Source organism: Microtus pennsylvanicus, chromosome 3, assembly GCF_037038515.1.
Source record: "Microtus pennsylvanicus isolate mMicPen1 chromosome 3, mMicPen1.hap1, whole genome shotgun sequence".
NCBI lineage: Eukaryota > Metazoa > Chordata > Mammalia > Rodentia > Cricetidae > Microtus > Microtus pennsylvanicus.
Window position 1 is genome coordinate 119,979,162 of NC_134581.1, and position 26,245 is coordinate 120,005,406.

Consider the following 26,245-nt stretch of genomic DNA (forward strand, 5'->3'; position numbering starts at 1 on the left):
GTTCTTGGCCTGCAGCAGGAACCAGGAAACAGAGCGAGGGCATTATGTAAGTGGAGCCCTTGGCCAGCAGAGAAACCTGATCCGGTTTTAAAAGACCTATTAGATAGGATCAATAGGAGGAGATGGGCAGGCGCCAAGGCAAGAATTCACCCAATAAGCTGAAAAACAACATGAAAACACCAGAACCCAATGATCTTACAACAGAAGTATTTGAACACTCTAACACAAAAGAAGTGGAAAAAATTGACTTTATGAAAGCAATAGAGTCCCTTAAACAACATGTAAAAAACTCCCTTATAGAAATGGATGAGAAGTATAACAAAAAGTTTGAAGAAATGAGTAAATACGTACATAATACCCTGGGAAACCAAGAAAAAAACGATCAAACAGGTAATGGAAACAGTTCAAGAATTGAAAACTGAAATGAAGGCAAGGAAGAAATTACAAACTGAGGACCAGCTGGATATGGAAAATCTAGGTCAACCAGCAGAGTCTACAGAAACAAGCATAATCAATAGAATACAAGAGATAGAAGAAAGAATCTCAGATGCTGAGGACACCATAGAGAAAATAAACGCACAGATCAAAGAAAACAGCAAAGCCAACAAATTCTCAGCACAAAACATTCAGGAAATATGGGACACAATAAAAAAAAACAAACCTAAGAATAATAGGAATAGAAGAAGGAGAAGAGTCACAGCTCAAAGGCCCAGAAAATATTTTTAACAAAATTATGGAAGAAAACTTTCCCAACATAAAGAAAGATATTCATTTAAATATCCAAGAAGCATACAGAACACCAAACAGACTGGATCAAAGAAAAACATCTCCTCGCCATATAATAATCAAAACACAAAATATACAGGTTAAAGAAAGAATATTAAGAGCTGCAAAGGGAAAAGGGCAAGTAACTTATAAAGGTAAACCAATCAGACTTACACCTGACTTCTCTATGGAAACCATGAAAGCCAGAAGGTCCTGGATAGATGTACTGCAGAAGCTAAGAGACCATGGATGCAAACCCAAACTACTATACCCAGCCAAGCTATCGTTCACTATCAGTGGAGAAAACAAGACATTCCAGGATAAGAACAAATTTAAACAATACATAGCCACAAATCCAGCCCTACAGAAAGTAATAGAAGGAAAATCGCAACCCAAGGAATCCAACATTGTCAACACTGCCTACAATAACTCAGGCATCTAGCGACCCTTCACCAGCACATCTCAAAGAAGGGAGACACACAAACTCTACTACCAAAAACAATAAGAATAACCTGAGTAAACAACCACTGGTCATTAATATCACTTAATATTAATGGGCTCAATTCACCTATAAAAAGGCACAGGCTAAGAGATTGGATACGAAAACAGGATCCAACATTCTGCTGTTTGCAAGAAACACATCTCAACCACAAAGACAGGCATCTACTCAGAGTAAAGGGTTGGGAAAAGGTGTTTCAAGCAAATTGTCCTAAGAAAAAAGCAGGTGTGGCCATACTAATTTCTAACAAAACTGACTTCAAACTAAAATCAATCAGAAGAGATCAAGATGGTCACTTTATACTCATAACAGGAACAATTCATCAGGATGACGTCTCAATCCTGAATATCTACGCCCCTAATATAAAAGCACCCACTTATGTAAAAGAAATATTACTAGAACTCAAGGCAGATATCAAACCACACACACTAGTAGTAGGAGACTTCAACACACCTCTCTCTCCAAGGGTCAGGTCAATCAGACAGAAACCTAATAGAGAATTAAGAGAATTATTGGAGGTAATGAACCAAATGGACTTAACAGACATCTATAGAACATTACACCCAAATAGGAAAGAATATACCTTCTTCTCTGCAGCTCATGGAACCTTCTCGAAAATTGACCACATACTTGGAAACAAAGGAAACCTCCACAGATACAAAAAAATATCAGTGTCCACCTGTGTCCTATCTGATCACCACGGATTAAAGTTAGAAGGCAACAACAATGCTACCCACAAAAAGTGGACAAACTCATGGAAACTGAACAGTCAACTACTGAACCACACCTGGGTCAAGGAAGAAATTAAGAAAGAAATTAAAGTCTTCCTTGAATTTAATGAAAATAAAGAGACAACATACTCAAACCTATGGGACATGATGAAAGCAGTGCTAAGAGGAAAGTTCATAGCACTAAGTGCCCACTTAAAGAAAATGGAGAATGCATACATTGGAGACTTAACAACACACCTGAAAGCTCTAGAAAAAAAAAGAAGCAGACGCGCCCAGGAGAAGTAGAAGACTGGAAATAATAAAACTGAGTGTGGAAATCAACAAAATAGAAACACAGGAAACAGTCCAAAGAATCAATGAAACAAAAAGTTGGTTCTTGGAGAAAATCAACAAGATCAACAAACCCCTATCCAAACTAATTAAATGGCAGAGAGAAAACACACAAATAAATAAGATCAGAAATGAAAAGGGGGACATAACCACAGACACAGAGGAAATTCAGAGAATCATTAGGTCTTACTACAAAAGCCTGTATGCCGCAAAACTGGAAAATACAAAAGAAATGGACATTTTTTAAAATAAGTACCATATACCAAAGCTAAACCAAGACCAGGTGAATGATCTAAATAGACCTGTTAGTCGCGAAGAATTAGAAATGGTTATCAAAAATATCCTTTCGAAAAAAAGCCCAGGACCAGATTGTTACAGTGCAGATTTCTACCAGAACTTCCAAGAAGAACTAATACCTATACTCCTTAATGTATTTCACAATATAGAAACAGAAGAGTCATTACCGAATTCCTTTTATGAAGCTACAGTTACCCTGATACCAAAACCACACAAAGACCCAACCAAGAAAGAGAATTACAAGCCTATCTCACTCATGAATATCGACGCAAAAATTCTCAATAAAATACTGGCAAACCGAATCCAAGAACACATTAGAAAAATTATCCATTATTATCAAGTAGGCTTCATCCCAGAGATGCAGGGCTGGTTCAACATACGCAAATCTATCAATGTAATCCACCATATAAATAAACTGAAAGAAAAAAATCATATGATCATTTCAATAGATGCTGAAAAAGCATTCGACAAAATTCAACACCCCTTTATGATAAAGGTCTTGGAGAGATTAGGGATACAAGGGTCATACCTAAATATAATAAAAGCTATTTACAGCAAGCCAACATTAAATTAAACGGAGATAAACTCAAAGCCATCCCACTAAAATCAGGAACACGACAAGGATGTCCACTCTCTCCATACCTCTTCAATATAGTGCTTGAAGTTCTAGCAATAGCAATAAGACAACATAAGGAGATCAAGGGGATTCGTATTGGAAAGGAAAAAGTTAAGCTTTCGTTATTTGCAGATGATATGATAGTATACATAAGCGACCCCAAAAACTCTACCAAAGAACTCCTACAGCTGATAAACACCTTTAGTAATGTGGCAGGATACAAGATCAACTCCAAAAATTCAGTTGCCTTCCTATACACTAAGGATAAGGAAGCAGAGAGGGAAATCAGAGAAGCATCACCTTTCACGATAGCCACAAATAGCATAAAATATCTTGGGGTAACTCTGACCAAGGAAGTGAAAGATCTATTTGACAAGAACTATAAGTCTTTGAAGAAAGAAATTGAAGAGGACACCAGAAAATGGAAGGACCTCCCTTGCTCTTGGATTGGGAGGATCAACATAGTAAAAATGGCAATTCTACCAAAAGCAATCTATAGATTCAATGCAATCCCCATCAAAATCCCATCAAAATTCTTCACAGATCTGGAGAGACAATAATCAACTTTATATGGAAAAACAAAAAACCCAGGATAGCCAAAACAATCTTATACAATAAAGGATTGTCTGGAGGCATTACCATCCCTGACTTTAAACTCTATTACAGAGCTACAGTAATGAAAACAGCTTGGTATTGGCATAAAAACAGAGAAGTCAACCAATGGAATCGAATAGAAGACCCTGACTTTAACCCACAAACCTATGAACACCTGATTTTCGATAAAGGAGCTAAAAGTATACAATGGAAAAAAGAGAGCATCTTCAACAAATTGTGCTGGCAAAACTGGATGTCAATCTGTAGAAGAATGAAAATAGATCCATATCTATCACCATGCACAAAACTCAAGTCCAAATGGATTAAAGACCTCAATATCAGTCCAAACACACTGAACCTGATAGAAGAGAAAGTGGGAAGTACTCTACAGCACATGGGCACAGGAGACCACTTCCTACGTATAACCCCAGCAGCATAGACACTAAGGGCCTCATTGAATAAATGGGACCTCCTGAGACTGAGAAGCTTCTGTAAAGCAAAGGACACTGTCACTAAGACAAAAAGGCAACCCACTTACTGGGAGAAGATCTTCACCAACCCCGCAACTGACAGAGGTCTGATCTTCAAAATATATGAAGAACTCAAGAAACTAGACGGTAAAAGGCTAATCAACCCAATTATAAAATGGGGCACTGAGCTGAACAGAGAATTCTCAACAGAAGAAGTTCAAATGGCCAAAAGACACTTAAGGTCATGCTCAACTTCCTTAGCGATCAGGGAAATGCAAATCAAGACAACTTTAAGATACCATCTTACACCTGTCAGAATGGCTAAAATAAAAAAACACCAATGATAGCCTTTGCTGAAGAGGTTGTGGAGAAAGGGGTACACTCATCCATTGCTGGTGGGAATGCAAACTTGTGCAACCACTCTGGAAAGCAGTGTGGCAGTTTCTCAGGAAATTCGGGATCAACCTACCCCTGGACCCAGCAATACCACTCTTGGGAATATACCCAAGAGAGGCCCTATCATACAACAAAAGTATATGCTCAACTATGTTCATGGCAGCATTGTTTGTAATAGCCAGAACCTGGAAACAACCTAGATGCCCTTCAATGGAAGAATGGATGAAGAAAGTATGGAATTTATACATATTAGAGTATTACTCAGCAGTAAAAAAACAAGGACTTCTTGAATTTTGCATACAAATGGATGGAAATAGAAAATACTATCCTGAGTGAGGTAAGCCAGACCCAAAAAAAGGAACATGGGATGTACTCACTCATATTTGGTTTCTAGCCATAAATAAAGGACATTGAGCTTATAATTCACGTTCCTAGAAAAGCTAAATAAGAAGGTGAATCCAAAGACAAACATATAGTCATCCTCCTGAATATTAACCTTCATCAGGCGATGAAATGAGACAGAGACAGAGACCCACATTGGAGCACCAGACAGAAATCTCAAGGTCCAAATCAGGAGCAGAAGGAGAGGGAGCACGAGCAAGGAACTCAGGACTGCGAGGGGTGCACCCACACGCTGAGACAATGGGGATGTTCTATCGGGAACTCACCAAGGCCAGCTGGTCTAGGTCTGAAAAAGCATGGGATAAAACCGGACTCTCTGAGCATAGCGGACAATGAGGACTACTGAGAACTCAAGAACAATGGCAGTGGGTTTTTGATCCTACTGCACGTACTGGCTTTGGGGGAGCCTAGGCAGTTTGGATGCTCACCTTACTAGACCTGGATAGAGGTGGGCGGTCCTTGGGCTTCCCACAGGTCAGGGAACCGTGATTGCTCTTCGAGCAGATGAGGGAGGGTGACTTGATTGGGGGAGGGGGAGGGGGAGGGAAATGGGAGGCGGTGGCGGGGAGGAGGCAGAAATCCTTAAATAAATAAATAAATTTAAAAAAACAAAATAAAAATTAAAAAAAAGACCCAACAATACCACTTTTGAGTATATACCCAAAGGATGATCATCATACTACAAGGACATGTGCTCAACTATGTTAATAGCAGCATTTTTTGTCATAGCCAGAACCTAAAAAAAAACCTAAATTGCCCCTTGACCCAAGAATGGATAAGGAAAATGTGGTACATTTACACACTGGAGTGCTACATTAATGGCAAAAAAAATAATGGCATCTTGAATTTTGCAGGAAAATGGATGGATCTAGAAAACATTGTATTGAGTGAGGTCACCCTGACCCAGAAAGACAATTTTCCTATGCACTCACTCATAAGTAGTTTTTAAACATAAAGCAACGAAAACCAGCTTACACATCAGAATCCCAGAGAACCTAGACAACAATGAGGACCCTAAGAGAGACATACATGGATCTAATCTACATGGGAAGTAGAGAAAGACAAGATCTCCTGAGTAAATTGGGAGAATGGGGATCATGGAAGAGGGTTGAAAGGGGAAGAGGAGGTAAAAGGAGGGGAGCAGAGAAAAATGTAGAGCTCAATAAATCAATTTAAAAAAAGAAAAAAATCCTGCTTCCCCAGATAGGTCTGTCACATATTCTAGGCCTATAGGCCAAAAGTGAATGCCCCAAGATCACAGGGGAACCTTGGGTGACTGTCCAGGCAGCCAGATATCTGTCATGTCTATAGTTTTGGAAGTTTCTTGTTCTGCACTTCTTGTTACTCGGGTAATATTAGATCCTTCTCAGGTCTTCAGTGGGGTTGAAAACCATATAGTTAGTTACAGTTTTACTTACCAAATTCAGAAAAGTAATTTATATAAGAGATATAAAGTTTATAAGGTTAAGAAACATAAAAACTTGTTTATCTAAAAAAACTGTTTTAAGGTCTAAAAGAATATTTTTAGGATGGTAATACAAGTTATAATAAAAATAGTTTAGGTATGGTATAAAATGTTATATTCATCGAGACAAAATAGATAATAGAGTAATTTTTCCAAATAAATAGACTAAACATTATAAATGTAATCCTTATTTGATAATTATTCTTATTGTATATAGTTTTACTATTTTAGAATTAAAACCTTTACTTTTATTTATATAAGAAGGGGGGAATGTTGTGGGATATTTGTACACTGTTTGAAGCTACATCACTGTGATTGGTGTAATAAAATGGTGAATGGCCAATAGCAGGAGAGATAGGCAGGACTTCCAGGCAGAGAGGAAGAGGATAATCAAGGCCCCCATGAGACACCATGGAAATAAGGAACAAGTCAGACACACAGAGTAGGAGAGAGGTAAAAAGCCATGGGATTGAATGTAGTTTAAAAAATATGGGTTAATTTAAGTTATAGGAATTAGTGGGACAAACCTAAATTAAGCCTGGGCTTTCATAATTAATAATAAGTCTGTGTTGTTTGGGAGCTGGCCACGCAAAGGAAAGCCCCACTACACTCTACCACACAGGTGGACGACCCCTGTCTGTGTTCTGTGCAAACATCTTGTCTTGCTCATGGAAACACCTGTGAGGCCCCAGGGCCCATTTATCTATGGGATAAAGCTCTGTTCTCCTTAACAGCAGAAGAATAAACCAGATCACCCTCCAAATGGGGTTTTTAATCAGCCAAAGATCCTTGCTTTCAGCACCAAAAGTTGCACTCTCATTGACAGTCTGGAAGGAGGCTCCCAGAGGCATGACAAAGAAAATCAGATTAAGAGTTCCCTTCCTCGGTGCCAGGAGGGGTGGCATCAGCATTTTCCTGGCAGCTAATGTTTTGAACTGGCTTTATATCTTCTGAGGGCCAGTGATCAAGGCCAGTAAATGTAGGCGAAAATAAGTGTCTGTCTCTATTCTGGGCAAGGCTGGACACGCTGGAGGTGGTCATCAAAGGATCCCCCTGACCCGAGGGTCTTCCCATGCACGCGAGATGCCTGGAATTCTCCTTTAAACATCATCAACTCAATTGACGTGCAGGCAGGTCCTGGAGCATCCCGAGTGCCCAGGATGTTGATGGCTCTGTAGAGAATGAGATGTCCTCTCTTTGCCACTTGCCCCATCTGTCATCTTAAAAACCCCCAGAGTTCACATTGTTCTTCTGTGTAGATGGGTTAAGATTTCATGAACAGCAAAACTGGGGGCTGGTATCTCGGACTTCCCACTCTGAGCCCGGCATTCTTTGATATAAAACATCTCTGCTTCCCTAAAGCAGCCCTTTCCCCTGGCAGAAGCCAAAAGCCTGGGACAAGTGAGTTCTGTTAGGTGTGTGCTGGGAAGAGTGGTCTAGAGAATATGGTACCCACAAGCACAGTGACCAGAGAGCCTCTGCCTGACAACAGTGCACCCAGGTGACATGGCAGGATACTCTCGTGGTCTCTGTGATGATCCGGCACCTACAGCAAACGGGGCTACTGAGTTACCTGGGGCAAATACCACTTGGTGTCAGATTTGTATAAGGAAGAGTGGGGGGCCCATAACCAAGGTCCTCTCAACCTCTAAGTTTGAGTCATCTTTCGGAGTCAAGAGAGTTACATGTGCTGCCATGTGACAGAGCCCAAAATAAACATCAGCCGCTCCCATCCTCATCAACAGAGACTGCTGGCAATGACTCAGATCATTTACACATGACAGCGAGCATATGCCCTTCTCGGCGCCCCATGGAATGGCAGCAGGGCCAATGGCAGGGCCGCCTGCCTTCCTGATGCTATTCTCAGACGTTTGCCGTTCTTGTCCAAAGACATCTTGAGGCCCTGGTTTCACTTACTCTTAATTTTCCAACCCAGCTCGGAACTCTATTTTCCCGATCGTTCCTCCTATAATCCAAGATCCTCACAAGCCGTTTCCAAATACTGAAACACATTATGGCAGGCCACCAGCCCCGTCTTATAATCAAACAGATGAATCACAAGGCAATTTCCTTTGGATTTTTTTTAATAGGATTTCCACTTCCACCTCCTTGGTCTAGTGTTTACAGAGAAAGAAATGATTGCTTTCAAATATATTTGATTGTGTTTTTTTAGCCAAGTTAAAGCCGATGTCTTAAGTTGAATGCCTCCTCGGCCTGTTCCACATCCATTTTCTGATAGTCACGATGTGCCCTTCCTTGGTGATGCTCATTTCCCCAGAAGTGCATCCTCCAACATCGTATGCAAGTAAGCCATTTCTCCTCCAGGTCAGCCACCAGCACGGGGTCTCTGGATGATGCTAGTGGACCCTCCTCAGTATTCTCACAGTGTGGTTTTCCTTAGAGGAGGTAAATCCAGAGGCTAAACTTTTTTTAGACTGAAAGATGCAGGGGAACCTTCGTGTTTACTTACGTGATCGCTGCCCCACTAAACTTAAGTAACAGTGGGTGAAGTTCCGAAAGGGGACGTTCCTCCAAGACGCTCCCTGTCCCAGGTGTGCTCTGAAATACTTTCGGCTACTGAAAGCCATTTTTGGAACATAAATATTGAAATGTGGAGGGGGATAACAGTCTGGTTGACTCATTGATGTGTGAAGCTATTCTGGAGAGAGAGAGAGAGAGAGAGAGAGAGAGAGAGAGAGAGAGAGAGAGAGAGAGAGAGAGAGAGAGAGAGAGAGAGAGAGAGAGAGAATAATATCACCTGTATATATTCCTTTATGGAAAACCTTAAGTCCTTGGTTTGTATATATTTCTTTCCCTTCCACTGACCAGGAAGGTGCCCTACACATAGTTCCCTGCTCCTGTGGTTTGGATCAGTAAGTCACCCAAGGTCCAGGGGCACCTGATCTTCTGTGCCTGTCCTCCAGGCATCCTTACTCCAGTGAGGTCGTGCAGACATGCCCTTGCATCTCGCCAGAGCCCTTCTGCGCTGTCATCTGGCCCTCGCAGGAACCAGGACTCGGTGCTTTGCTAGTCCACGTAAGAGGTCACCACGGGCCCTCAGTGTCCTCTCTAGGATGCACGCACATGCTAAGAGAGCCTCATCTGTACCTGAGGACTCCTCTGCGTAGGCCACCTCACTCCGCCCTCCCTCCAGTCCAGGGCAGGGGCGTCCTGCTGCTCACCGGAAGTGAATCTCTCCGCCCACTTCCAGCCAACATCCTCAACCCTTGAGCCCTGGGAGGAGGCATCAGGGACACGCCCTGTTTGGGACTATTAGTCACTTGATTTCCCTGCTCGAAACTCAACATAGCCTGCACCTTCTCCCCAGCTTATCTGTCCAGCTCACTCCGTCCCCGCCTCTTAGAAGATGAATCAGTAAGTAAAGAAGATGAGGGCCTCTCATTTGGGCCTCATATTCCTGGGCGGTGAGTGCCGTTTCCCTCACCTTTTAGGTAAATAGAGCAGGGCTCAGTCAACTAAGATCCCTTGTTCTGAACGACCCGGGTGCTTAGTTTCCTAGCACTGCTGGTACTATCATAAGCATAGACTAAAACAACAGGACTCGATGCTGTTGCAGTTCTAGCAACACCAGGACTTGGGTCCCTGTCATCTGAGACCGGGAACCCTTCCATAGCTCTTCCAGCTAGGCAGCTCCAAGGAGTCTTCCATACGCAGCTTTGTTGTCCCAACCTCTTTGTGGCCACCTTCTCTGAGAACCACAACCACCCTCGTACATTCTCTCTCTCTCTCTCTCTCTCTCTCTCTCTCCCCCCCCCCCCCCGTGTGTGTCCATGTGTCTGTCCGTCTGTCTCTATGTGTGTCTGTGTCCTTCTGTGTATATGTATGAGTTTATTTGTCTGTTTCAGTTCCTGTCTGTGTGTGTATGTGTATATACTGTCTCTGTTTGTGTGTCTGTGTGTCTGTCTGTCTCTGTGTGTCTGTCTGACCCTCTGTGTTCCTGTCTCTCTGTCTCCCTCGCTCCCATCTCACATATCCGTCACTGTCTTCCACATCACACCCAGGTTCTTGTGCATCTGTCCGCATTCACCATCATGCCCGCTCTCCGCCATTACCTTCTTGAAGGCAAGCTGCTTTGTCCACCGTGAGTGTACTGTGTCCCACAGTACCTTACATAAGCTGGAGTTCCTTAAGTTTGGCTGAGATCTTGTTTATATATCTTTATTTACACTGGGTCTGGCACGACAGCCCAGGTTTGCTTCAAACTCGTGGTGCCCCAGCCTCAGTCTGGCAAGTCCTGAGATTACAGGCGTGCACCCCAGCACCTGGCTTTAGCCAAGGAAATGTCTCATAGTCTGCTTCCTTTCCTGCATTTCATAGCTCATGGATTGATAAGCAAAGCCAAGACTGGACTAGGAATTCACCTTTCTCCAACGCCCCAATACCCTCAAAGATAAATTTTTGAAGCCCAGCTTGCTTTTTTACATCTAATCAAATCATTTTTGTGATGTTCCCTCATTTGAAGTTTACCTTGGGGAAGAAAACACAATCCCTTCCAAGTATAATACTCTCCATATTTTGTTTTATTTTCTTCCTTGTCCAATGATGCCATGTTTGTTCACTGGGGACAGTCAGATTTCCTGCTGATGGATGAGGTTTCTGAGGACAAGGACAAGTCTTAGTCATTGTGTTCCCAGCACCAAGTGGTGCTTGGGTGTGTGATAAGGAAAGAGGGAGCCTGGGGGGAGAGGAGGAGCCTATGCTGCACCACAGAGAGGAAGCCTGGGGGGAGAGGAGGAGCCTATGCTGGCCACAGGGAAGAAGCCTGGGGAGAGGAGGAGCCTATGCTGCACCACAGGGAGGGAGCCTGGGGGAGAGGAGGAGCCTATGCTGGCCACAGGGAAGAAGCCTGGGGAGAGGAGGAGCCTATGCTGCACCACAGGGAGGGAGCCTGGGGGAAGAGGAGGAGCCTATGCTGCACCACAGGGAGGAAGCCTGGGGGAGAGGAGGAGCCTATGCTGCACCACAGGGAGGGAGCCTGCGGGGAGAGGAGAAGCCTATGCTGCACCACAGGGAGGAAGCCTGGGGGAGAGGAGGAGCCTATGCTGGCCACAGGGAAGAAGCCTGGAGGAGAGGAGGAGCCTATGCTGCACCACAGGGAGGGAGCCTGGGGGGAGAGGAGGAGCCTATGCTGGCCACAGGAAAGAAGCCTGGAGGAGAGGAGGAGCCTATGCTGGCCACAGGGAAGAAGCCTGGAGGAGAGGAGGAGCCTATGCTGGCCACAGGGAAGAAGCCTGGGGGAGAGGAGGAGCCTATGCTGGCCACAGGGAGGGAGCCTGGGGAGAGGAGGAACCTATGCTGCACCATAGGGAGGACTCATGGCTCTCCCAGGAGGTAGCAAGGGGCTCATCAAATCCCACACGGCATTTGTTCTCCTGATAGTACAGACAGGAAAATGAGGCTGGGAGAGAATCAAGAGTGTCCCCTAGTGTGCCAAAGTCTGGCTCTAGAGCTAAAGCTCTCAGCCAAAAGCCCATGGAATCGTCTGGATCTCCAGCCCAGGTCCAGCTCTGAGCCTGCTGACAGTGCTGAGCACCGCTCTGTCTCAGAGGTCTGTCAGATTCTGCCACTGAGGGAAGAGAGGGGTTTGCTAGTTGCCTTTGTTGTTGTTTGGTTTTGTTTTACAAAACAGGATTTATCTGTTTAGTTCTGGCTGTTCTGGAACTCAGAGATCTGCCTGCCTCTGCCTCCCGAGTGCTGGGATTAAAGGTGTGAACCACCACTCTGTTGGGCAAAAGCTGAGTTTTAAAACAGAGAAAAATTAATATGAAAATACATAGATGTAGTGTGTGTGCGTGCGTGCAGTTTGTAAATACATAGATATAATGTGCGTACGTGTGTATGTGGCATGTGTGCAGTGTGTAAATGCATAGATGTAGTGTGTGTGTGTGTGTGTGTGTGTGTGTGTATGTGGTGTGTGTGTGTAGTTTGCATTCCTGGTATGTATGCTATGTGTTCACAGCATGTATGTATAGTAGGCAATGTGTGCTTGTTTTTTTTTTTTTTTTTTGTGTGTGTGTGTGTGTGTGTGTGTGTGTGTGTGCTGTGAGGAATTCCACCTCCCTCGTGGAGCCACCAAAGACCTGTGAAATTCAAGAAGAAACACCCATGAAAGTCCCAGCCCACACGAGGGGCGATACAGAAGAGCAAAGGTGCGGAGGGGAAGGGAAAGGCATGGCAATCTCAGACTGGAATGGGTTTCCATCTGAACTGGGAGAGATGGATCAGAAGCCAGTTCTAAGCTTCACAGAAGGAATCGCAGCAACGAGTGGCAGAACTCGCATTTCTCAAGCTCCTCACAGCACAGCAGAAACAAACGTTGACTCTCCCAGCCACCTCAAGAAGAAGGTATTGTTAGCGAGTCCATTTAGCAGATGGGAAAATCAGAAACATTTGTCAATCCAGAGACACTCTGACTCAGAGTAGGGCCAAAGTTCATCCCAGGCCCGCGCAACCTGACTCTTTCCTATCGGTTCCCTGTGCAATTTCTTGAGCAATTCAAAAATATAAAGTGGACAGATGTGGAACGCTTGCCCTCAACTTGGAAAAGAAATTCCAAACAAAACTTGGAACGCCTTTGGAAACTACAGAAGTTTGAGGTGATTCAGGAGATCCCATGGGTGTGACATATTGGGGTGTCTACAACCTCAAAAAGAAAGTGGGGTGACAGGGAAGGAAGGTCTAGGAGGAGCCAGTAGAGGAACACCAGCAGGTTCTGTTCCAACAGGGGACACACACGGCCCTTGCAGAGGTGTCCTGGGAGTCAGGCCGAGCTATGTTATTGGCAGAAAGGGCAAACAGTTTAAACTCTGCCTGGCGAGATCTCAGACTGGAAATCACCAGTGTCCGCTGCCCTCAGCTAACCACAGAGAGAGAAAGACAGAGACAGACAGAGAGAGCTTTAAATCCCCCCAATGTCTGAGCACCGCCTAAGACCGTGAGCCTTCAGGGACAATGCCAGGCCCATCTGTTCCATCAGGAATTGGCCAGACCCAAAGCAAAAACCCACAGGCCAATCAGCTTTGATTATAGCTCAGCTTTCTATGACCCCAATACTTCCCAGCTCAATCAGCCAAAAATACCTCTTCTTTAATGCGGACCATGATTTCAAAGGACAGGAGTCAGGGGTTCCACAAAATAAAGAAGAAACAGCTGCGGACTGAGCCACCGCTAACGACAGGAGAAGCGGTGTCTCCGTCCATCTCCCAGCAATGCAGCTTGCTCTAGAAGCCACAGAAAATAATCGTACTGAGCTCACTCGGAGAGGAAAACGGAATGCCTTCCTTTTCAATGATTTTATTTATTTTATTATAAGACATATAGGTAAAAACTTGCATATTTTGAAAAAAGATAAAAAAGGTAATAAAACAGACTTTTTCTCAGTAAGAAATATGTTCATAAATATGCTTTATCAAATGTTAAAATGGCTATTTGCAAAATAATAATAAATAGAACACAGCTGCGGCATACAGGGCTGGGGCCTTGCTATGCTTTGGGAAAACAGTTGTTGACCGTATTTAAAGAGCAATCACTCTGCACTCCAGGCTGTCAATTAGCTGAGATTTATAAAAAACACTTTTATGATAGCTCCATGATTTCAAAAAACAACAAAGCAAAAAAGATTTGACTAGAATTTGGTGAAAATGCTTTCCTCAAAATAAGCAATTGTTTAAGACACATAAGTAAACAGTTTTTTTGAACCTCTAAGTGCTACATGGATCAGCTCCGAAGACTACAAATCTCTGTGGTCTCTAAACAAACCCTGTCAGTATGCGTCGGTCTCCACCCAGCCAACTCCAGCGCTGCTTCTCTTCACAGCCGTGAAGGGGACAGTTCTGCTCTGCCCCTCCAGGGAGACACATGTACAGAAAGCCCCCCTTCCGACAAGCTCTCGCCCTTTCCCTAGGTTTCTGTAGGACTCAAGGGCATCAGATTCACAGAGAACAAAACCGGGCGAAACTTCGATGATGAGGCACGCCTGTTCTAGGCATTCTGGGTAAGTTTCGATATTCTGCTTCCCATAGAAGAGGGAATAAAAGCTCATGTGAACCCCAGACATGCCCTTAAATGAGTCTCAGGTGTCCGTGTAGCAGGCCAAGCTGTTCTAAGAATAAATACTGACTCTTGACAAAGATTCCCTGGCCGTGCGCGTGGCTGCCCATGAGGCTAACCTGTCGATTCCCATCTGCAATCGGGGAAGCCATCTCTAACAATGCTTATGTAGTCAATCTAATATAGATCACTGGTCCCAAAGGCCTTCAATGATGTCCCGTGGGGGACATCTGGGTGACGTGGGGTACCTAGAGCACAGAGAGGTCATGGCAGGATTTCGACTTGAGCTTGAAGGCCATGTTCTTGTTGTTCTTGGCCACAATCTTGCCCCAGAAGCGCCTGGCTTTCCTGGGGAGGCTCTCCCGCCTCTTCTGGTAGGCCAGCCTCCTCTCATTCTTCTCCTTGCTGTCCCGGCGCAGGCGGACCTGCCGCACGATACCCTCAAACAGCTCCTTCACGTTGTGCTGCACGGCCGCAGAGGTCTCGATGAACTTGCAGTCGAACACCACCGCGCAGGCTCTCCCTTCTGGAAAAGGAGGAGGGGAGAAGGAAGTCAGAGGGGCCACAGAGTACGATCCTGCACCACGTGGCCGCGCTGGAGGACACGTCTCCAAAACTGCACTAGGGTAACATCGAGCAGCAGACTACTTTATAGGAGGAGGGAGGCAGCAGGGCACACAGCCTCTCTCATCAGCTAGGTGGAGAAACTGGCTGAGGTGTTTTAAAAGCATGAGGGAACTCAGGCAGCTGACAGGGACAGCAAACCCAGCCTTGCTTCACGCCCAAGCTTATACACTTTCTCCTGACTCCGTTTCCTTCCCCAAAACCTGTAATTCGAATTCTGTTACTTAGCTTTCCTCTCTTTAAAAAGATAAAAAAAAGTATGATGAGATGAGATCTTTTGAGGAAAAATGATGGTTTTATAAATATATAATATGGTTACATCAAACTATTCAAGCTTTTCTGAAACTCCACTGGGTTTAATAACTATGTGTCCAAGTTTTAGTTTGAAAAGGAATAAACACTGAATCTGCTGTGTCCTAGCAAGACAGTCCAACTGCTTGGAGAGATTGTCTTGACTGAGCGGGGACTAAAAACGCCACGCTTTATTTTTACGGTCCTACTAAATCTACAGGAAACCAATACAAACAATCTTGAGGGCCCTAAAAAGAATACGGAGGCACACTCGTCAAACAGGAATTATCCTTGAACAAAGGATGAAGAAGCAGACTGGTTCCATCAGTCTGATGCCCTCCCAGAAGCTTAGAAGGAGAGGCTGGGGACCAGAATATTAGGTAGATATAAACAACCCAAGGATAACGCTGTTTTGTTTGCTTCCCAAGCCAGAGCTCCTCACCCTTGCATTACTAAGCCACGTTCCCTCCCTTGAACTTGAAATCTGATTGGAGAACAGAAGGACACAGGGCAAAGGTTAAGACTGCCAGTAAATTCCTGAGGATGCTCTCTTCCCAAAGGGCAGTGGGGAGAACCTGGAACCCTGCAGGAAGACCAGGATAAGGAGAACAAGAGACAGAGACTAATACAAAGGATGGGAACCATGGGCGTCTTAGACATGAAACTCCACGGAGCACCCCACTGCGCCCCTAGTTGCAGCCTCGCAGGGTGAGGGAAGGGAACCTGCCTGCAGGCCAGTGTGTGTGGTACAAGGGCGGTGCCCAGGGCCTCACCTGACACAGACACTTCTCGGCACCGCACTAAGTCACTTTTGTTGCCAACCAAAATGATAGGGATGTCCTCTGTCTGCCGGGCCCTGCGGAGCTGGATCCTTAGCTCGGAGGCCTTCTCAAAGCTTGCTCGGTCTGTGATAGAGTAGACAATCAGGTAGACGTCCCCAACCTGCATGCAGTGGTCCTGGAGCCATTCACTCTCCCCCTAGAGAAGCAAGAAGACCTGCCGTGAGCTCGGGCCAGCCTGAAAATCGAGATGTCATTGTTGCAAAGAAACTGTATGTCTTCCCCAAGTAAGAGAGAGGAAGAAAACTACTTCTCACCCCTCAGAATGCACTGGTCTTCCAAGATGTCTAGGGACAAAAAGAGAGTCTGTATCGTTTCTGTGCCAAAAAACTTCCTTTCCAATTACTACAACTTGAGCTGGTGTGATGCATACAAACATCTTTGACAAACAGTGTTTCCAATTTTCATCTAACCTGCCAAAAATAGGCCTTTCCCAACTTCCTATGAGCTTCCTTTTGTCTTCCTCAGAGGGTAGAATTAAGAATTCTTTGGTGAGAACAGGAGGGTTCTCAACCAACAAATGACCTTGCGTATGTGCTGGGAGGTCAAAAGCCTGCCCAAAGCCATGCTGGCATGCAGCGTTGGAAATGAGTGGCCATGCTCGCCTGAACTTTTCCTAAAACAAATACACTTCTTGTGGTTTTTAATAGAACTCAGGGCAAGCCGCTGCAATTTGTTTGTTCTTTAGGGCTCGTCTGTGGACGATCTGTTCCTCCGCAAGCTCTTGCTCTCCAGAAGTAAATGCTAATCAAGCAATGAGCCCACCTCCTCTGGAGCATCCACTGTGTGGGACAAGGTCACCCTGGCACAAAGCAGCCTGTCGAAAAGCAAGCCCTAAAAGAACACACCCACAGCGGCGGGTCATACATACCTTATTTTCCCACATGTCCAGGAGAATAATTGTTGCGCTCTCTCCATCAACGACCAGGGTGCGCTCATATGTGTCCTCTAGAAGAGAAAGGACATTGCTATCAGAGTCAGGCATAAAAGGCTCCTGTCAGATTCACACTAGAAAATACGCTCCGTGGGCGCTGAGGAGACAGCTCTCAGTTAGCACCGTGCTCACTGTGCAAGCACGGGAACTGAGTTCGCTCCTCAGAATCCATATGAAAGCCGAGCATGGTGACAAGCACTTGTAACCCTTGCTTTGGGGGCGGGCGCAGAAACAGGCGTATCCCTAGGGTTCACTGGCCAGCCAGCCTAGCCAGCTCAAGTCTCTCCAAACCCAGAGGTTCTCTCTCACAAAACAACATGGATGGTTCTGGAAGAACAGCCCCTGAGAATGACTTCTTGCATCCGTGTGGACATGCACACATATACACACATACATGCTTTCACAAGAACATGTATATCTTATGCGCACGCATACACACTGAGGGAGACAGACAGACAGACAGACAGAGACAGAGAATTACTTAGTACATATACAACAAATTATGTAAATATACAAACATTTGCGAAAAAATTACCAAATGACTACTGTAAGGGCTAGGAAGATGACTCAGTCTCTGACTCCGCTGTGTATCTGCACACACACACACACACACACACACACATACACACACACTGCTGCTCTCCTTCAGCATGGGGCACACAGTCCTCCAGTCCTACTAAGACATCTTCCACAGTTTTGTATGTGGATGGCTAAATCGCTTGAATTAAAGGGAACTTATTCCCATCATTCTTGAGCCTCTTTGGAGGAAAACCATTTATAGGGATAAATAAACTCCCGAAGAACTTTTGACCCCAATTCAAGGGACGAAGCCCCGAGGAAGCATTAACGGTAAGCTCTAAGCTCCATCGCGGGACATTTTAACTGTAAGCTCTGTTTCCATGGGCCTCATGGAAAATCCACTGTGAGCTCCAGTGGGTGGTCCCTGACCATTTACTCTAGCCGTGTTTCTCCTCTTTGCAGACACACAAGAGCAAATATTCTGAGATGTCCCTAGTTGGCCCGTCATTTATCTTCTTCCACCCGCTGCCCCTTTGTTTTGTTGCATGAGGCTGGGGTGAGATGGGTTCTCACCAGTAGCCTGGTCAGCCTGGAACTCACAGGCTGGCCTGGAAGCTGCCCCGTAGGTGCTGGGATTACAGGAATGTGACATCACGCCTGGCTTCTCCGTCTTTGAAAACAAATACACAACACAGCTTGTGTTTTCCTGTCAAAGGCAACTTCTCTTGGTCATGGACACTTTCCCTCTGAACTTGGGCCAAGATTAGCAGTAGGTGAAGGGTAAGAGCAGTCGAGGGCCAGAGGAGTTCCATCTGGAAAAATCCTGTCAGGGGTTGGAAGGGCAGGCTGGCCTGGAATTTTTCTGAGAGGTTTTCCCATCAACCTGGCACAACTACCAGGTGCCTACTCTGGGTTTCCTGCTTTTAATTGCAACTTTTAAAAACTGTAACTTTCATGACAATGTATCTCTTTTGGGTCCTTGTGCCGGGCTCATCCCCTTTAAGTCCGAGGGAGGCTTGTCCCTGTTAACCGGGTGTTTTCTGAATGTGCCTTTAAAATCGCACCGGAACTCTGCACTTCTTTCCATGATCTATGCATCTTTGCAGCCTAGCATCTCACCTAGCATGTAGCACATGCCAGTTACTTCCTGCGCTGTGCTAGCCCCCTGCCCGGTTGTCTCCCTAGCTGCTTTGCCTTCTGTGGCTCCCCTTGCCCCGTGCCCACAATGTGCTTGACCCTTTGTATACGCTCGGTATAAACCTGAGCACTGAATGGATAAGCAGCAAACGCCATGGCATTGCGGCTCGGGGCACACACAAACCTGAGTTCAAATCTGAGAGCTGCCCTTCCTTTCCCACGTGGCTCTAAACGATGTAAGTTGCCCAAGGCTCAGTTTTCTGACAGACAGAGAGATGGAGATGCAGAGTCGACGGTAAACAGTGTTTATTCTGTGTGCACCACAGGCCCGCACTGTGCCACACACTTACCGCTCTCTCCCTTGGTCCCCAGACCACCCTAGGAAGTGTCTCCCCAATTATACATGTGAGGAAGCTTCCTAGGGTGAAGAGGCTGAGCCAAGGGCACATAGCTAAAGCCTGAATCACCTCGGGGTGGGAGATTCTAAACCTGTGCCTTACATTTCAAACCCAGAGCTCTTTGCCAGACTGCTTGTGTACGCGTGAGCACCGTCTCTTATAGCCTAGCTGTCTTTAAGGCCAGCCCAGAGATGGCCTCTTCCACCAAGCCTTTTCTGACCCCCTGAATTCCACTTTATCCTTGTAACTCAGAATGCTGTCCCATCCCAGCTAGCTTTCTGGTTGGTGTGTGTCTGACCTCCACAGCACATTGTGAGGCACTGCCAAGAGGAAGCTCCAGGGCTCTGCACCCCCACCACGCCTCATCAAGTACTGTGGTTCGTGCTAAGGAACTGTCTCGAAGTGAACGAGCCAAAGGATGGAGGGACGGGGGATGCACAGGTGGAAATAACCATGCACAGAGAACCATGGACCATTGCAGTAGTCTGGAATAACAGCCATCTTTATTAGGAGAAATGTGGGGAGACCAGTGTGCGCACCCCGGTTAATGCTGGAGAGAGGAAAACAATGCACGGGCGTACCCTGGAAACCCTTCCTCTGGGAAAACACAAAGCTAACGAGTCCATGAGAATGAGGGTCCACTTCTAAATCAAAGGAATAGACTTAAGAGGACTGGGTGTGTCCCTCACTGAGAAGCTTCTCTTTATCAGAGGCTCGGGTGAGCAGGCAGTTAAGGAAGAGCCCCAGCCCCTCGCTCTCCAACGAAACTCCTGTCTTTCCCAGTTCCAGCTACAGATCAATCAGGCAATCCCTCTATGCTTATTGGCTATTACCCTCTGCACTGACACGGCCCCTTCGAATAGGCAAACACTTCTAGAAGCCTGTTATCCACTAACTTTTCAACTCCTCCCTCTTTAAACAAATAAAACACCACCACCTAGCCAATCCCTTCCTTACACCAACCCTACCAGCCCTCAGAGCAATTTACTGTTGCTTTCCTGGTGCTTCTAATGCACCATGCTGTAAGTCACGGTCACTGGCACTGAACTCTAACAGTCAGCCATCACTGGGTACCCACGTGCTGTGTGCTTAACAGCACCCGGAAGTTAAGTCTTAGGCCTGCAGAGGACAGTGAAGGAAGTCATTTGATTCTGTCAGCCTCCACCCCAACACCTTGAAAGTGGGGACAGTAGCATTGTATTGGTTCTATCCGTGTACGCATTGCCAAAAGCACACACGAAAGGCCTAACACAGTGCCAACACATAGCATGGACCCCATGCATGGTGGAGTGAGTGAAAGAGCGCCAACGTGAATTATAAAAAGCCCAGCCTCCACACGCAGCTTCCCCAAAGGGGCGATTCTCCATCTGCCACTCAGTCTCTCATTCCCTCCCAGACCCCATTCACGCACAGGCAGACACCATGTTAGGCCTAGGTAGACAACAGCCAACAGGAGGCACTCCGCAGAGCGCCCCCTCCACCGCCAAAGCCCACTCTGGCATCAGCGCCCCCTCTTCTGCTGTCTTCTAGCACCCACCAGTCTATACTAAGAGCAAAGCAGCTGCACACCTGCCCTGTGTCTCCCCTGACTCTAGCTTAGTCCCCCAGGTTCCAGAGTGAGGAGAGAAATGAATACTATGTCAGCGAGTCATCCTTCCTGGTGGGTCCCTGAGCCGCCTCTTGAAGCAGTGAACTTCCTGACTCGAAGACAGCGGAGGAGAATGACGTGGGCCATGGTAGTGAGGGCCAGGGTTTACACAAGTTGGGTAGAGAGAAACAAGTCACAGTAAAAGCCATCTTTCCATCCTTACTCCCCTCACCCCGAAGTCTGCCATGAGGGGTACAGTTAATTGAAAGTGGAGACAGACCATGTGAAGCATGCAAACACTGAGCATGCCTTCCTCCATCTCTACACTGTAAATGGGGTATGCTGCTGCTCTGGGCTTGTGTGCTGATGTTGGGGCTCTAGCTGAAGGAAGCTGCATAGAAATAACTGATCACTAGAGTTGTAATGTCTACCCCAGAATGTAAAGCTATTACCTGTGCTGCTATAATATATGTTTTAATGAACTAGGTCTAGAATTAGGTAAGGACTGAATAAATAAATATTTGAAATAAGACCATATGGAGAAACCCATGTGGAAACCCTGCCAGACTCTACACAGGGCATTTATCATCATTTTTATAGTTTGATTGATTTTTTTTGGGGGGGGGGTTCGAGACAGGGTTTCTCTGTAGCTTTGATGCTGGTCCCGGAACTAGCTCTTGTAGACCAGGCTGGCCTCGAACTCCCAGAGATCCGCCTGCCTCTGCCTCCCGAGTGCTGGGATTAAAGGCGTGCACCACCACCGCCCAGCTATAGTTTGATTTTTTTAATTATGAAGTTACTTCAAGTATAGCATTGGACCTAGCTACCCTTGTAAATTCCTCTGGTATTAGTGGATCAGCCAAATGATGCACTCTAACAGGGTTTTGTGCTTCCCCAAAATCAGTTTGGTTTTATGCATAATCATAAAAAAAAGTGTCTGGGCTGATCAACTCTTCAAAAATTATCCAGGCCAGAGTGAGCCTCCCTGGACCCCTCAGACTTGACCTTAGAAAGCCCCCTGATGGCTCAGGGCAATAGATTCTGGTGCTGTGTGCACATGTTCTTCTCTTCTCTTTTCTTTTTTCTTCTTTCTTTTTTTTGTCCTGAGGGCCTTTGTAAGGACTGGGGTTTGACCTCGGCCACCCATCTCGGTATCAAACAGATTTCCTCCTAATTCTGAAGATACATTTTGTTTTGATTTATTATTTTTTGAGGCAGCGACACATAGCCCAGGCTAGCCTCAGACTCACTACATAGCTCTTCCCAGAGCTGGGATCACAAGCTCATATCATCATGCCTGGCTTCCAATTCCGCAGAGAAAATGACCCGAGCACTCTTGCTCTTCCAGCCTACAAGACAGAAGTCCACCAGGGCTGGGCCACCTACCTCCCAGGACCTCACAGTCGCTGTCCATGCTGTCCTGCACACCTGCAAAGATGTTGGCCAATGTAGACTTGCCCACCCCATGCTCGCCTATAAGTACCACTCGGTAGTAGGTGTTCCCCGACTCAGAGGAGATGACGGAGTCCGTGGAGTCGGAGGACCAGCTTTGCCGGCAGTGGTCTTCAGGAGCAGTGCAGTGGCCGTTGCGGATGTTGCAAGGGTGGGGATCCTTCTGGACCATCAGATGCCTGCCGTCAGCAGGGATGCTCCAGCGCTGCTGTGGCTGCATGCCCACAGTGCCCTGGCGCATGGTGACATTATTCAGAGTCATCGTGGGGTCCTGGGAAGCCAAGCAGACAAGATGCTAATATTAGCAAGGATGAACTAGGCCCAAGGGGGTGCAAACACGGTCCTCGTCGGTGGTATTTCATTTGATGGGTAAGAATTAAGCATTCTTACTATAAGGAACACCAATGAAACAGTTACCAAGGCCCTACCTAGCAAGAAAAATTTTCAGCTAGAGAGTGAGAGCAAGAGAGAGAGAGAGAAAGAGAGAGAGAGAGAGAGAGAGAGAGAGAGAGAGAGAGAGAGAGAGAGAGAGACTGGTTTCTCAAGCAGGCTGTCATTTGCGGTTCCAATAGCATCACCAACTGCCCATAATCTTCCTTCATCCTTAAAGTAACTTTGAAAATCCCACTGGGAGCTGGCGCAGAGGCCGCTGGAAGAACCCACTGCCTCCAGAAATGACTTTACCATCGGCAACAAGTCTGCGCAGTGGGGACCAGCTGGCCAGGGTTAGCTGCTCTTGCCTAAACATGGCTCTTAAACGCACCAGCGTCTTGCAGGCTTTTGTGCCTCAGTGGGGAACACGTGGCAATGACATCACTCCCCTGGCTGAGCTGGACAGGCACTTTGGGGGAACTTCCATGTTTAGTAAAGTTGCCCTGATGTTCTCCAGCTGCCTGAAGAGAACATTATTTGGGGAGTGGGGTGCTTCTGTTTGAGGTTCAAGCCTTACCTCTGCCCCCTTGTTCATGGATACTGTTTAGCATACTAGCCCTGAGCTTCGCCCTTCTGAGACAGGTAGGACCTGCTCACAGTTGGACACATCAAACTTATGCAGAAAGTGCTTCACTCTTAACGAACCTCGCCCACTCCAAGATCTATTTAATTAGCTCATCTATTTAATTAGTTTCACCTTATTGAAGTAAAGAAGGTCAAAGACTCAGCGAAAAGACACTCAACAACTTCCTACAACTTTCTCCTTGCAAGATTTCCTCACCTTTCAGAGCAGTCTGTTCCACCAAGACTACCCGAGAGAACGCAGAAGCATCCACGGTTAACTCAGCAAGTGCCCCGCGTGAGCGCGAAGCTCGCACAGAGCTTGCACACCCTGCTCCACAACGCAACTCCTAAGCCACTAGCCAGAACTAGCGGGTTTCTTTTTAACGGTCTCTGGGCTGGCGAACTGGGCGCCTGGCCACCTACTCGGTAAGGTGACACTTCTCTGGGAACTGAATTAAGGAACCCCCATGAGAAGCGCATCCTTTGCACCTGAACTTCTTTCTCCCATGGCAGAACCCCCAGGACAGACCTCACAGCCGAGGGGCTCCCTTCCCAACTTAAAAAGTTCAGAGACCAGGCACGCCCCTCCCCACCGCGACTCCTACCGGGACTGCTCCTCGGCGATGCCCTCTTACTTGGTTGCACCAGGCCGCTGGGTGGACGTCTGCCGTCTGTCGGCACAATGCCTGCTGCAATGCCTGATGCCTGCGATGCTGGCTCCGCAACCCGCGGCTGTGTGGTATCCGCTGGCAGTGCTGCCTCCTAAAGCCACCGATGCTGGCCGCTGTTTATAGTGCTCGGCGTCCCCGCGACGGGGCTTTTCCGTGACGTCAGCGCTCCCGCCGGGAGGGGTCGGCTCTGCAGCAAACTCTGGAGTTGCAGCCACTTGGCTAAATCAGTTACTCGCAGTCATGTGATTCCCCTCGCCCCTTGAGGGGAGAGAAGAAAAAAGAGAGAAGAGAGAAGAGAGGAGAGAGAGAGAGAGAGAGAGAGAGAGAGAGAGAGAGAGAGAGAGAGAGAGAGAGAGAGAGAGAGAGAGAGAGAGAGAGAATAGACAGTTTAATCCTTGGCCTCCTTGATTTTGTTTTATTTTCTTTCTACCAGGTGCACACTGGAAAAATACACTTAGTGCTACTTAATCGCTCTTCCCAGCAGAGCACTTGTGATCTGTCTGAACAAAGGATGGGGAAAGACACTGCCCTGAGTTGCCAGTCCACTTCGCCAAGAAAGCAGACCTGCCTGAGCGAGCAAGGCTTCGGCTTCCAGGACGGAGGGGGGGGGGGCTACAGTCCCCCTAGGTGGGCAGGGCAATGGGGCTCTTCCTGCTTCGCAGCACCTTCTCTCTGGATTGGGGAGAGGGGGAGCAGTTCGTTTCCCTCTTCTGGCCGAGGCCCAAAGACAGGGGGGCAGATGAAAGATTTGGGGAGACCTTGGAAAGGGCAGGTTGGCTCTGAGCAGCTGATGATAAACACTGCCTCCTCCTGTTCTGACCATGATGCTGAAGCTCCTCAATCAGAAATTTAATCACATCCCAATTGGCGCATCTGAGAACCAAGCTGCTTGGCATGGAAGGAACCGTGGCCTGGAGCCTGGGCTTCCCGGACATGGGGAGATGCCCAGGCCGGATCCCCCGAGGGTCCTGGCCGTGAAGGACACACGATCACAACTGCTACAGACATTTGCTAGGATTTCCAAAAACCTGTGGTGCTGGTGGGCCGGGGACCTTGCTCCTTTCTGCAGTTGTAGATGGAGGAACTAGTGATGCTGCCAGGGAACCTGCCCACGGTCAGTGTTGGTGGCAGGGGCAGCATTCAGAACCAAGTCTGAATAACTTTGCAACTGCACCATTAAGTGACCTCTTCCCCGGGACATGGGTATTTCCCTCATGCTGTGTTTAGAGTCTTGCTAGCTTGTCCAACACATCCATCTGCTTCTCTGGCCAGCCTCTGCTCTGAGCTGGCTGGTGGGAAGCAGCCAGAAGCACCGATGTCTATTGCGGCTGCTGGACCGCTCTGGGGTACAATGGATTCCCAGTTTTCCTGCAAGCCATCTATCTGATTTGGGAACTATCCAAGTAACTGGCTTCTGAGGCCTGTCAGGGACCAGCTTGGCAGAGACAGAGACTCCACCAAGTAATTTAGAGAGCTTTAGTCTCGGGGTGGAGCCCCAATCTTATTTATGCACAAGGGAGCCGAGTCAGAGGCATGAAGGCTACTCAGAGAGGAGATGGCCAAGCTGGAAGTGCATTCTGGGTTCTATAATGCTCTGAGTACCTCTCTTCATCCACCAAGTTATTCCACAGGATTAGTCAGGAGGAACAGATGCAGATGTAGACAGAAAAAGAGAGGATTGGGGAGAGAAAGGAGGGAGAAGGGAGAAATGAAATGGAGACAGAGAGAGAGAGATGGGGAGGAGGAAGAAATACACACACATTGTGTGTGTGTGTGTGTGTGTGTGTGTGTGTGTGTGAGAGAGAGAGAGAGAGAGAGAGAGAGAGAGAGAGAGAGAGAGAGAGAGAGAGAGAGACTACAAATCCCCAAGGCCATATCCAAGTAGCTATATTAAAAATTATCTTGTTTCCACCAGGTCTCTTACTCTACCAACTATACAGACACACTGTGGAGTGAACTGCCGTGTGGAGTTTGTAAGCATATCCCAACCTCTCTTAATTCCACTTCTGCATGTCCAGAAGGACCTCATACTGGGGGCTGCAGTGACAGCTCAGTTAAAGGCGCTTGTATCTCTTCCAGAGAATTCGATTTCTAGCATTCATATCAAGGGGCTAACAGCTGCCTGTAACTCTAGCTCCAGGGGCTCTGAAGCCTTCTTCTG

General features: G+C 46.7%; 1 protein-coding gene across 2 annotated transcripts; it reads right to left on the reverse strand.

Annotated features, from left to right (window-relative positions):
* Window positions 1-13,844: 13,844 nt before the first annotated feature.
* On the reverse strand, window positions 13,845-24,200 carry Gem (GTP binding protein overexpressed in skeletal muscle). Of its 2 annotated transcripts, none has more exons than XM_075966962.1 (5): window positions 24,019-24,200; window positions 22,352-22,688; window positions 17,261-17,337; window positions 16,324-16,528; window positions 13,845-15,161 (listed from the first exon to the last, which is right to left on the reverse strand). In XM_075966962.1, exons 2-5 carry the CDS (start codon window positions 22,677-22,679, stop codon window positions 14,884-14,886), a joined length of 888 nt encoding a protein of 295 aa, XP_075823077.1. In that variant the 5' UTR covers window positions 22,680-22,688; window positions 24,019-24,200; the 3' UTR covers window positions 13,845-14,883. The 2 variants fall into 2 exon arrangements, with proteins under 2 accessions (XP_075823077.1, XP_075823076.1); XM_075966961.1 differs by having other exon boundaries at window positions 13,861-15,161; window positions 24,049-24,171.
* Window positions 24,201-26,245: the final 2,045 nt, after the last annotated feature.